General features: G+C 41.0%; 1 protein-coding gene across 1 annotated transcript in view; it reads right to left on the bottom strand.

The window, feature by feature from the left end:
• Positions 1 to 13874, bottom strand: part of KCNJ6 (potassium inwardly rectifying channel subfamily J member 6) — a 40571-nt gene extending 26697 nt beyond the window's left edge. Inside the window, exon 1 of the mRNA XM_050915215.1 lies at positions 12947 to 13874. Within this exon, the coding sequence (XP_050771172.1) occupies positions 12947 to 13874 (928 nt within the window). The remainder of the gene's footprint in view (positions 1 to 12946) is intronic.
• Positions 13875 to 14105: the final 231 nt, after the last annotated feature.

Here is a 14105-nt window from a genome sequence, read left to right as displayed (position 1 = left end):
CAGAACAACTGCAGGACTGCTGCAATACGACATGCCTGAGGGAAAGATACCCTGCTTGATACTACTGTTCCTCCTATAGGTACAGAGTCTCCTCAAATGTCGTGAAGTCCCCTTTTGATAGACAAAACTTCCAGTATGGGTACTTTATCTAGATTATAAACACTTATCTGCTTCTAATCTTCCATTTACCTTTTAATTAGAGTCTTAATTGCTTCTTCTCTGAGGCCATTAGGGAGCTGACAGGCATTGCACAGCTCAATTTATTCCTTTAGAGTCCTAATTCAAAGGCCACCAGAGACTGAGACCTACTCCACAGGTTTGGAAGAGCTTTGGATCAGGCTCAAATCTGTATATTAAACATTTGATACACATTAGTAGGGGGTGTTTCTGGACTGGATTTCTATCACTGATGGCTTTTGAATACTTGAATGGTATTTCATATCCCTTTGGAGGGTAAAGGAAGGCAGATGTAGCAAGGTTAAGATTCATGTTTTGTGTTTTAAACCCTGGATCTTGACTAATTTAACATGGTTTTAAAACCCTGTTGTAGTTGTGTTCAAGACCTGAGGGGAGAGTCTTATAGAGGAGTTTGAGCACGGTTATAGAATAAGCTGTTCTGGAGCACAGACAGGCAACATTCATTCAACTGTTTCTAATTCATTTGTAAGTTGAAAAATGAGTACTGGATCTATTTTGAAAGATTTGTCTTTTGAAAGGACTTAGATCTTTGCCTCATTATTCTTTGCTACAGAAAGAAAAAAAAAGCCACTTAATTGTAAAATCGGAAAGGGGAACAGACCAGTTGTTGTTCTTCAGGGGAACAGCTGGAGGAGGCCAGTTGTGAATGGTGGGCTTGTGCTCATTCTGCACTAGCTGCTGTGATGCTTCCCTTGAGCTGATGTCAACCCCTGTCTCTTGGTGTCGGCTCCCCTTCCTGCCCTGCCCCACACACCTGCAGATCGTGGTGGAAGTGCTGCGAGCGACCGCTTTGCTGTGGTCTTGACACACAACCGTAATGGTACTTACAGCCTGTATTTCTAAAATTAATACTCTGCAAAAATGCTCTGGAAAGGCTTGAGTTGCTGTAATAAGGGCGCACAACATGAGGCCAGATCAATTACTCGTAAAGCACCAAACTCGATTAGTCAGGTGCTGGCACACTGTGGGGCAGTTGTGTTGTGAAGGCAGCTGCTGGTCTTTGTCTTCCCAAGACAGCCTGCCCTTGACTTGTGGTAGGAGAAGGGCATTTTCCTCAGATTGCAAAGCTAAACCTCCTCCACTTCACAGCTGTGTAGATGTGGCTACTGCCTTTGAAGCAGATTTTTGGCCAGACAAGAATCCTTGACTGACTCGAAACCTTTGGCTTTGGACTCTTCTACACTTTTTCATGGCGTTCGTCATGGCCCTATTGGCAGTTAGAAATTCATCGATGCACTTATTATCTGAAAAAGTAGCTCATTTGTTGTCTTCTTACTGTAAAAAGAGACTAATGGAAAAAGAATCTGAAAATTATAAAAAGGGAAGGGGGATTTTCCCATCCTGGAGATCTAAGTGTAATAAATTAATACTTCTTATGCAAGGGTGAAAAAAATTGAACATAATGGCTGGTTAAAAAAAGTGCCAGCACAATTTAATTGGACTGGCTGAGTCATAAATCTTTTTTGTTATGGTGGTGCCTGGCAACTCTGCCATAGTCAGATTGATTTTTCTCCTTTAGTGGTAAGCCCCTGTCTCTTCAGTTCACATTAGTCTGCATCAGTTAGAAATGTGGAATAAAAGTTGTCAACCCTGATGTGCCTTAGGGCTCCCCCCCCCAAGACAAATCTTAAACGTCTTGACTCTGTTGCTAGAAACAAGGCTACCAGTTGTGGTGATGATGACGTTGATGATGATGATAACAACAATAATGATAATTGAGCAATTGCTTGTAGCTGGATTTTGTACTGGCAGCTTGAATCACACAAAGCCTGTCCAACAGAGAGAGAAGCAGGCAATCACAGCAATGTTGGATGCCCATCTCACCCTCCCTCACTGTCTAGAAGGGCAGAAAGATGCAAAAGAGGGTGACTGTGGCCAGGGGAGTGGGACTAAATCCAGGACAAGTAGGGAATGCTGTGAATTAGTGCAATCTTGGGATCAGTCTTCAAAACTAGTTGTCTGATGAAGCACAGCCTTACAAGTTTAAGATTTCCTCTTCCATCAGACCTCCTGGAACAAAGTTTGGTTGCACAGGCTGCCCACAGCAATGAACTCATGCTCCTTACCCAGTTCTGCCTCCCCTCTCTGAGGCACTACTGTCTCCAGTGGTTCAATGGTGGCCACAGAACAGCTTTCAAGTATATAAAACACAATTTCTTAAATGGTGACATGGGAGAACAATGAAAGCTGTTAGATGGGCTATTCATTTTTCAAAGCCATTCAATTCTTCACAGCTATAAAATGCTAGGAGGAGCTGGCTTTGAGTTTTATAATCACAGACTAATTTAGGCTGGAAAGGATCTATGGAGTCATCTGGCCCTACCCATTGCACAGAGCACAGCCAAATAGTTTGAGTTGCTCAGGGCTTATGCAGTCAAGTTATGTCAAGCTTATGCAGCCAAGTTAAATCACCAGGGATGGTGATTCCCCTATCCCCCTGGGCCCCTGTTTCAGGGTCTTACCAGCTTCACGGTAAAAAAAAAAAAAAGTTTTTCCTAGTGTCTAATCAGAATTACCTGCATTGCCACTTGTACGTGTTGCCTCTTTTCCTGTCACCCTGCCTCTCTGAGATGTGCCTGCCTCCATCTTCTCTGTAATCTCCCATTGCCAGGTTCAGACAGCGATAAGATCCCCCCGTACTGTCTCTTCCCCAGGCTGAACAGTCCCAGCTCCCTCTGCCTCTCTTTGTGTGTGTCCCGTGCTCCAGCCTCTGACCATCTTGGTGGCCCTGCTAGACTTGCTCCAGTAAGTCCATGTCTGTCTTGTACTGGGGAGCCTTGAACTGGACACAGCACACAGGAGGTGGCCTCACAAGTGGTAAACAGAGAGGAACAGTCACTTTCCTCAAGCTGATGGGTATACTTCTACTAACACAGTTCAGCATGCAGTTGGCCTTATTCAGCAAAAGGACTTATTTTGGTGTGTATCATTCACTTGCTGAATAGCTCGTGCTAAGAGTTGTAGTTTAATGAATTGCTTAGAACTGTATTTGCAAAGTCTTTTACTCATTTTACTTCAATGAATTTAGTGTGGGCAGCAACGTTCATGGTACTTGTGAACCTGAGCCCATTCAGCTTCTTGGGAAGCCTGTGCCTAAGGGCAGAGGTAGGCAGTGGTGCTTCCCAGCTTCCTTCCTCGTTTTGTCTTTTTCCTCTTTTATTCTCACTGTCACTTTGGTGACATCAGGGACATGCTGGCCTCTTCCAACTCTGTTTAGTAACAGCTATGAATTCAATGACAAATCCCTGGGGTTTTGGCTCCCCTATTAGCCTTGGCCAGTGCTGTGAACTGTCCTGAAGCAGATGTCTTGGCTGCCCTGTCCCCTTCCCTTGCTGCAGTAGTGGCCTCCATTCAGACTGACCTAACTATATGCCATTGCCCTCCTCTGGTGCTCATGGTGTGAGATCAAGTCCTGATCAGGTCTGTCTGGGGAAGCTATTTGTACAGTTCATGGCTTTGTAAAATTAAACTGCTGGGAGGAGCCTGGGAACCTGTAACCTGGCATCCTTTGCAGGGCAGAAAATACCCTAGAGTGTGTGTTACCCTTCCCACTATTTTTTTTGGAGAAGTTAGTGGAGCTGATCCAAATATTCCCTCTGAATTGGTTTTCAAAATAAAATTTTGTCATGCCTCAGAAATCTCAAAGGGGTTTCTCATAACCACTGAAAATTTGGTTTTGGTGATCTCTTTGATTTTTGATTTGTTTTCATGTTTTGAATGTTTCTTTAAATCAAGTTTCTTTATTGACTAAGTTGTAAGAACGGAATATCTCAAATTCAACAATCCTATATTTATTAAAATCCTATTTTTCAAACAAAGGTTTTGTTCTGTTCCACAGAAATCCCAACAAATGGAAATTGTCAAAACCAGGAAGAACAGAAATCTTGGAAAGCGTCGTGACTAATTTTTTCTCTATTTCTCTTGGGAATGGGGAGAATGAAGGAGAGAGAGTGAGCGAGCAAGAGCACAAGGCTGATCACACGAGCTCTTTGTGCATTTCACTTTTGTTGTCATGGCGGCTGCCTCATCTCTCCTGGAAGATCCTCTCTCTTTCCATCTCTTCTGCCAGTACAGCAGGTTTGGAGAAGTGAGGAGTGGAGTACAACCAGAAAAATGAGATGTGGGTTGCTTGGCAGTTACACACATTGTCACACGAAGAAGTGTTTTTTATATCAAAATCAATTTTGTAATAATAAGCCATAGATGTTCGGCATCCCTTACTGAACATTAGCACCTAACATTAAATGACTTGTTAAATTAATCTGACTGTTGTAAGCTGAGAACATGCCGCATTGGAATATGGCTATTTGGTAGCATATTCTCGGGTTGAAGCTCTGGATTGTTCTCCCCACTTAGTGAAAAAAGCAGGCCAGCCTCCCTCCAGGCATGCAGCACAGATTAAGGCTGCTAAGAGTTGCAGGTGGGAGTGCTGAGAAACGTGTGGCTGCTCAGTATAAGCAGTCCATGAGCGTATGCTGTAATTGGTGGCTACGCTGCTGCTTGGACTTGGGCTCAGACTCACCAGCGTGGTGTTAGTTTGCTCCTCTTCAGCGACACAAGCGAGCAGCTCTCGGAACTCCCTTTGGCTACATGGATAAACTGGAGCTCAGCTGCTTTGTAGCATCAGGGTGGTGAAAAACAGGCAGAGCACGTCAGCGAGTCTGAACTTGTGTTAGATTTTCTTTGAAATGCCGTGATTGAGACCACTGAGACCATTGCAATTCTTTGTGATTTGTTTTTGCTGGAACCCCTTGAGGACTTTTCTGTAGTGGCCTCAGGAAACCCAGAAGCTATGCCATAATGGGAGTTTTTAGTGCTGGCAGCAGCTTTCTAAGATAGAATGCATATACTCGTAAGTCTTCTCTGTCTTTTTCATCTAGTTTATGTAGCCAGTGGGGTTAGCTGCAGTCCATAGCTTTGTTCTTTTTAATCTGTCAAACATTGATTTTCAATTTCTGGTTTACTTAACAGCTTTGCTTGCTCATTCTTCAATCTTTTAGGTCACTTTTGACTTTACAGTTACTGCTCTACTCAACTTTGTGGAAACTTTCTGCTGAAAGTGAATAATCTATCTGCTTACATTCATTAGAAACCGATGTAAATACTTGTAACTTCAGAGAGGCCTTACTGTTATCAAGGAGTGTAATGTAACATGTTTATCCTTCATTACAATTCAGTGAGACAGAACAGGAGGAAACAATATTATACAGCTGGAAGTAAGTAAGCACCAAGGGGAGAAGCAAAAAGATCTTTTAGAAATATGGGTGAGAACAGAGTTTGCCAACAATATTTCCCACAGTTTTGAACTGCAGGCTAGTTAAGTATGCTTCACATCTGGAGATTAAACGCGAGTGAACAAGGTAATCAACGTGAAAGAATCAGTTCATTTCGGCAAAAGTTCCAGGGGTGAGACACTGCCCTGACTCAAATCAGTGTGTGCCTGGGATTTCATCGCAGGTGCTCAGCAGCCTTCGTCTCCAGGCTGGTAACAACCTCGGATGACCAAAAACGAAAGTCTAAAATTAGAAATGATAGCTATAGTTTTCCTTTTCCAAATCGGCTGTTTCAGTGCTGACCCTTCATTTACACTGTTCCAAGAGCAAGTGGACAAACTGAGCATGCTCAGGTTAATAGCCATTGTCTTGAAAAATGCTCAGAAAAGTAAAAGGCACTTCGTTGTCCTGAAGCACTTCTCAGGAGGGCTCAGAAATCATGTCTCTGCTTTGTCAGCAGGTGAAAAATGTTCAGTGAGCTAATTCTGCCTGGGGAATCCTTTGACCTGGATAACACTGCTGTGCCCTTTGCAGACAGTCAGCCCTTTGGTTTTACAAACTGGAGATATTTGTGATGGAGACTGTGTGGGCACAGGGGACACAAGCACAGTTCAGTGCAGCTCAGCCTCTGCTTTCTTGGTCCCTCCAGTAACATACAGTCATTCCTTGGTGTCTGAGCTGGGTCTGGAGACCCAAAGACTCCACAGTATCACCTTCGCAGATGCCTTGCTTCTGTGCTAAAACTGCTGGAAAACACAGTTACTTGAAGCTATGCTGGAGGCAGTGATGTTTGCTAAGTGTCTGGCACCGGAGGGTTTTAGTGGGAGTCTGCTGGTGGTGGCTGGTGAGGTCTGGGCTGGTCAAGGAGAAGAGTGCCAGCACAGCTTCCCGCTGTGCCTTTCTGCTAGGGAAACAGCAGTAGGGCCAGTGTTAAAGCACAGCTTTGTGATCCTGTCATTCCTCTGGCCATGGAGATCATGAGCCCTGCAAGGGATAATGTGTGTAGGCTCATGAGTGAGAAGGAGTGGTGAGCAAAGACAAAATTTTGGGCGTCTCTCTCCGCTTGCCACTGTGCTAGGAAAGGAGCAATGCTGACAGCGGAGGTCTGCGGGAGTGTGCAAAGAACTGGAAACTGCCCTTTCTTTGTGCCCAGAGAGACCTAATATGGTTTGCAAGGACATGATGTGCAAAATGAAGCTGCTCTTCTGCAAGTTTAATTTGTGTTCAGAACAGAATTATTTAATAATATCTAATTAGCTATACGAAAGTGTTTTTTAATACAGAGGGGTCTCAAACCTGTTTTTTAGGGATCTTACTTTTTAACATATGAGTTACTGCTTGAATCTGAGTATTATATCTGAACTTTTAGCGGTGAGGGAGAAGCTGTAGCTGTGAAGGGCTGAGCAAATAGTTGGTGAGAAAGGTATGAAAGATGGACAATAGGCTGTTATCAAACACTCGGTAACATGTTTGTATAGTACAGCACTATTCAGAGAATAAAGCTGTTAAACAAAATGTGTAATCCCTTTTCCCTGCCTTCCCTGAAAGCGATATAGATGCTCTCACCAAAATTTTGGTCGAAGTATTCATAATCAGCATATCTCTTTACTCACAAACTTTGCTCCCTGACTTCTTGCTATTCTGCATATTGTTTTGACTATTGTGAAGTTGTAATTGCCTCATTTAAGCCTCATAGTCTCCTTCACCAAATAGATTAACCTTTTCCACCTGTAAAGAAAGCTTCCTGAAAGAAACATCACAATGAAATCGGAGTGCCTTTCTTTGCTGGCATTCAGAACTCCAGCTCACGACTGCAATCACTCATGCTAACATTCCTGATTTTCTGTGTTAGAATTAGTAACAATGAAACATTTTTTTAGAATTAACAAAATGAAAATGTGAGCAAGGAATATAAGCGAAAGGGATTGCTGGCAAGCACTAGGGAAATGGGGATATATGAGAAGGTAAACCTAGATGTCTAAGTCTAGCACCCAGCATCAAGAGAAGTTAAAACTCTTAAAACAGAAAGAAAGGAAAACTAAAGACTGGAGAGCCATTGTATTCTGACCATTCCTGAAATGGTGATGATAAAGCTTAGAGCAGAAGCCATTTATTCTTAACCCTCTTTAAATTGTATTTCAGTCAATGTACATTGGTCACACCCTGGAGCACAACAATCAAATCTACTTTCACCAGTTGCCTTGCGGAAACACTTGGGTGTGAGAAATCGTGGTTCTTTTCTTCCTTTCATCTACATCCCCTTAAGAAGCAATTTGAGAGCATAAACATATCTTCTTTGAAGAGCAGTAAAAAATTCTAGTGAAAAATTGTAACCCGAGCAATGCTTGTTTGGAGAGAGAGCAAAGTCTGCTGAGATGTTTTGAAAGTTTGGAACCGCTAACATACATATCAAAGGGAGATATTTGTTAGGATTGGGCAAGGATAAGGGGTAAACATGGCAATTTATCTGGAAGAAATAAAAAAACCAATAAATCAGTCAGTCAAAGGGGCTGTAGTGAAGAGTGGGAACAGCTTTATACAATGTCTGTCTAGTCGATAGCATCATTTACTATATAAATAACCATCTATGTGAACATTTTATTGCTTTCCACACACATTTTCCACAGCTGGCAAGTGTGTTTGTTTACGCATCTATAAACCATTCTGCAAATACTGCTCTCAAGCTGCCCATGTGTCAGAATTATAAATGCACACTATTACAAGTTTATTTGTAAAATTATCCATATGAACCTAAAGTTATCTGTCTAGCTTTGTTGCCTTTTTTTTTGACAGTTATAAGTGCGTAGATAATTTTCTTGCCTTCGTACTGTTTCAGTTTTCATGTTTTTATTTTTAGGCAGAGGGAATCGCCAGAGTGTCATCTAGTGCACCCTACTGGCCAGATACAACTTCACAAAGTTTGGGGGTCTTGCTGGCTTAAGTAGGTTGAAATACGTCATATTCCTTTCCTGTGTTAGAAAATGCTGTTTTCTGTAAATTAGTGCAGGTTTAGAGGAGGGATTTGAACCAGGCTGCTTATGATTCAGGAACAACATTACCAACAAGGCTATGGGCTGTTCAGGATACTCCTCTTTCTCTCTTTTTTGTAAATCCCTCTCTCTGAGTTTCTCAGTTTCTTTCTCTCTCTCTGAGTTTCTCTAGCTGTCGTAACATACCTCACTTTCCTACTTCATCTCCCGAAATTTAAAAGACTTTCCTTTTCTTGGTCTCGGTTTATTTCCTATGTCAGAATTATACATTTGGAAGTCTTGTTTAATTTTTTAAAATTACTAGTTTGCTTATGATGATAATACCTCCCTTAAAAATAGAATTCACTAGGTGAAAAAGGCTTAAAAATTTCAAGCCTATCGTTAGGAAGAGGTTATTGAATTATCATAAAAAATTCTTACTTGTAGATTTCTTTTAATTTAAAACAAATAAATAAGTTCTTCAAATCCAAGCTTTTGTTCCTGTTGTTTAGGGGAGACAAGGTTCAGGATCTTTGAGCCTAAGTCTTTTTGTTGGTCCAAGGAAAAGAGATAATTTTCTCAAATTCCATTACTATAAATGTGCATACTCTAACAAATCTCTTAATGGGTCTCTAACAAATCTCTTAAGTGGTCTCCAGAAAATAATATGAAAGCAGTGGTGGCACTTTAATATAAACCAACTATTTTGAATGGCAAATATCACATACTGCTGAACTGAGATCAGCGTGTTAGTCATGTTCTTTCCAGTTAGCTCATTTGCATTTAATGTTACAGCTCTCCCATAAGGAGCGAGGGATGCCAGAATCCTGTTTTTTAGTGCTGTGTAAGTGTGGGACCAGAGGATTTGCTGGTATGGGGCTATTCTGTCAATGCCACAGCTGTAGTTTGACACTAAAAGAATCATAAGTGCCTCAGAAATGGCTTCCCTATTAAAGGTGGATGTTACTTTAGTTTTTGCAGAGTTAGTGTTGATCCTTGCATCGCGCTGGCACTCCTACCTGCTGTTAGCATGGTGGGAAATGGAACGGGGGCTGCAAAATGTGGAAATAACAGATGTGTCCTTCAGATATGGTGACGCTCAGTTGGACTTTTTCCCCCGTTCCTGAAGGCTCATCAGTTGCTTCATGGCAGCCTAACGTACTTCACACTATGATTGGGTTTTTTAGACACTTGAGAGATGTGCATCAGTGTCAGGAAAACTACAGGAGTAAATCTTTGCAAGAGTGTTTTCCTATGAACCCAAAAGGATATTTTTGAATGTCGTTGTAAATAAATAAAGAAAATTGCATATTGGAAGGATCCATAACAAACATTTTAAAAAACAGCCTTATTTTGAGTTTTTGCTGATGCTGTATGAAGTAGTCAGATTGACTTCACGTCTTGTTGAAAGTGCCTTGTTGAAGATTCTGCCCTCAGAGTAATCTTCATAGTAGAATGAATGTGAATAGTCAAGGTGTAGTGATACTTCCTAGGCTAATCTTTTGGTATCTGTCTTGGTAAAGACATATCTACTTCTTTTTGCATCTCAGAAAGATATGGTGATGCTTCCAAGGGGAATTAGGGGGTCCTTGATTTGATCTTATTGCTGAATTTTAGTTTGGTTAATTATTTCAGTTTCATTTAATAAAATGCATTATTCTTCATTTCCTGTCCTAACACACAATGCAGAGTTCACATGACACTACATAAACAGTTGTGTTTCATACTATAGGTAGATGTGCTTTTGGAGCCCTTACGGTGGAAAGTATTATATATGTATAAAATGATATCACCTGCTCAGTAAAACTTTAAACAGAATAATATCAATAATTAATAAAAATAATAGCAAATGTTTATACTTAGCATTTTCCACTGTGTAACTTCTCATTAAAGATATAAATGTTGTCAGAGTGGGGAAGCTCTGAAAATAGGGAAAGGATTGTTTTCGCTGGTCAAACTTGGGAGTGGCTTTTCTGGTGAATAACATAAGCTAATGATCTCAATCTGGTTTTGACCCATGAGCAACGATACTGAATGATGATATTGCTATAGCTGAGGACACAGTTTCTTAGCTTCAGCTTTAATGTTTTTGTATCCCATGACTTTGACCAACGTTGGCAGGTATGATGGGCAGTGTAATGCTTGCTCTCCAGGGTTGGAGATTGTTGCTATAAGCAACTTCTTTTGGTGCTCTCACTCTACATCGGGTGTAAGAAGGAAATGTGAATACATGATGGCCTAAATTTGCTTTCAGTGTTTGCCAGGATGTAACTGGAAAATATTTGTAAATTAAAAGAGGGAAAATGTCTAGTTTTAGTAGAAAGTTTGCCTGATTGCACCTTCAACAAAAATAACCCAGTGCCTGTGGGCAAAGCACAGCACAAGTGGCTACTTCCGCACAAACATGTTTTAGAAATTGTGCTGGTAATTATGACATTAATCTTTCTGATGCCATAGTTAAGCGGCATTATTTGATGCCCTCCCCTCATATCTCATGCAGCTAGAAAGCCGACTCAAACAGAACAAAATGGAGCAGCTTAAAACGGTAAATGTAGCTACCCACCCAGTGCCAGGGTAACACCTTAATCCTGGATGGCTTCAGTGGGTTTTCAAATCACTGCATCCAGTTTCTTTGTTAATATGGACTCTTCTAGCATTTTAACTTAAACTTTGCCAGCCCGAGCAGTCTGAGAGGCAGCCCCCTCCGGTGAAGGCCGATAATGGCTGAGTGGAAGATGTGGTCAGTATCAGAGCAGCAAAGGAGAGCCCAGAGAGCCGTGTGAGTGTGCAGAGGTGAAGATGAGGTAAGGGAGGGAGGGTTAAACAATGAAGAGTGACGAAGCTTAAGACAACAAAGCTACATTTGATGCACTGCAGAAGTATACTGTCTTTTGATCTTACAGGTATTTTCAGTGAGATGTTTTTTATACTTCTACTACTTGCCAATAATTTTTGTGGAAAACATGGTGTTCAGTAAACCTGAAAATATCCACTGCTCTTTGGGATGTCAAGTTCATTTAGTTGCAATTCAGAAATTTCAAAATGGTTTCAGCTAACAAACAGCAATTTCCTCATTGTCTCACCCGAAGGTGATGCAGATGTTTGAAACCTCTGGGCCTACTGCACATATCAGAAACTCTAAACATTTCATCTTGATTTCTCTTTGGTACCACCTACTTCCTAGAAAATTTGGAAGCCTTGCATTTACCACTTCAAATTCTCTGCCAAGTTCCTTTCAATTTTTTTTTTGCTCCATTTTTGTCTCACACGTTTATTATATGGTGACAAATGCAGTTTTCTTCTGACACCACATAATAGATGTGTGAAACACACACACATGTTCTAGTAAGAGACTGCTCTTTATTTCCTGGCTCCAGTTGCAAAAGATGAGTCAGGGTTAGAAAGGTTGTACCTCTGTCAGAGATTTGTAATGCGCATCCTCAAACTTTCATAGCTTTTGCTACAGTAGTGGGGAAAAATGGCAAACCTGGTTCTTCTATTTCTATACTCAGTGTTTCCTCCTCCCCAAGCACATCTTTTCTTCATTTTCTAATCACCATTCCCTTGTATTGATTATATTTACTCACTTCAGAGATTGATGCTGTCATTAACAGGAAAAAAATACCTCCAGCTCCTAAAACAAGTATACCAGCACTCTGAGTGCGGGAAATACAGCAGTTTTAGAAAAAGTATCCTCGTACTATTCTGTCTTTAATGCAAAGAAGAAACATTACTAATCCATTTGCTGTGAATTCCAAGCACTATTTTCTCCACGTCAAGTGATATCTGATGTTCTGCTGTATAATTGTAGGTAATGACCAAATAGCCTCTCAACAATTCTCTGGTGACATAACATGCCTTATTTATATATACCAGCTTAAAGTGTTCTGTACACTTCTGCAGTGTGTAGGAGGCCTCAGTGAAATACAAAATCAGACGGATCTTTTGTGAACTGAAGTGGAACAAGCCCCATCTTACAAGTTAACACAAAAACAAGCAAACAAGCAAGCAAAAAGAGAAAACTGAAAACATTATCACTTCCTACTGGATCCAAACAGGCTAGGAATTTTACATGGCAGGCAGTTATTCTGCAGTTACCCATGGGTGACTGGAAGCAGCAGGAACTATGGTGCTTCCATGTTAATCATAGACAGAGTTTTGTATTGAATTCTTTTTTTCTAAACCATTTTATCCCACAAGGTCCTAGTGGTTGAGTTGCTCCTGCAATAGAATGACAAATAACTGGGTGACATGCTGTGAAAAATTTAGAAAAAGAGAAATGCTATCCCGTTTTCCAAACAGAGCAGAAACAACACTAATTCCATTAGGCAAGATGGAACAGACAATTAAACTGGGCATGCTTTTAATTTTGAAGCTAACCGGATAACTGATGCCTTTTTCAAATGTAATGACTATTGAAGTGATTCCTTTAAAGTGAAGCAAACCCACTGATTTTCCTTTCTAAAATTAAAGCATTTACCTTATACAAAGTATAAGAAATGTTACCTGTTGCCTCCACCATTCCTTCTAGGATTACAACAATTTCTAGCTCCTCTTTGGGCAACTGGGCTTTGGAAATCTCCCAGAAAGGACTTTGCTGGTTAATTTCATGGCTGATGATCAGTGGTGAAACCAAAAAGAGACGATCATCCCCTGTGTAATAACCTACGTTGATATCTGTCTGGTTGAGTGGTATAAATTCCCCCTCCTTTGTCTGTTTGGATTTGATCAACTTGGCTCGTATTGATGCCTCTACAATGTGTGAATTCCTAAGGTCTCCTACTCGGAACATCAGACACAGCTTTCCATCCCGCATGGAAATAACTGCGTTTGTAGAAAAAACCAAGGTTTCTGCCCTCTTCTTGGGTTGGGATATTTTCACAAACATGCAGCCAACCATGAAAGCGTTGACGATAGAACCTAAAACAGACTGCACTAAAAGCAGAATAATTCCCTCGGGACACTTGTCCGTGATGACCCGGTAACCATACCCAATGGTGGTTTCTGTCTCGATTGAGAATAAAAAGGCTGAGACAAACCCATTGAGGTTGCTGACGCATGGGGTCCACGTGCTGTCCCCTATATGATCCATATCTCCTCGCACGTAGGCAATTAGCCACCATATCATTCCAAAGAAGAGCCAGGTCACAGTGTAAACCATGACAAAAATCAACAGGTTGAACCTCCACTTGAGATCGACTAAGGTAGTGAAGATGTCAGTCAAGTAACGGTAAGTCTCTCTGACATTCCCATGGTGGACGTTGCATTTCCCATCTTTCCTAACATACCTCTGGATTTTTCTCTTGGCACATTCTTTGTTTATATTTTTTGGTAGATCCTCTCTAGCTTGTTTTGGCAACTTTGGCTGATGAATAGTGACAGGGCTCTCTATGTCCTGCTCCATTGAGTCTTCTTCCAGTACGTTAGCTGCCATGAAAAACAAACAAACAAGAAAAAGGCAGGTATTATTTTTCTTATTATTTCTCTAAGTCAACACACAACTTCTTCCTGTATTACTGGCATGAAATTGCTATTAATCAATAAAATTATCATCCTTGTTCTTTGCTCACCTATTAGATGCACAACACAAAAGTCAAATGATGCCAAGCATCCTCAATTTCTTGCTAAATAGAAATACTTCGAAGGAAAACTCTCATTTCCTATC

The sequence above is a fragment of the Gymnogyps californianus genome, chromosome 1 (assembly GCF_018139145.2).
Source record: "Gymnogyps californianus isolate 813 chromosome 1, ASM1813914v2, whole genome shotgun sequence".
NCBI lineage: Eukaryota > Metazoa > Chordata > Aves > Accipitriformes > Cathartidae > Gymnogyps > Gymnogyps californianus.
Note: the sequence above shows the minus strand (reverse complement) of the source record. Positions and strands in the feature narration are given on the sequence as shown.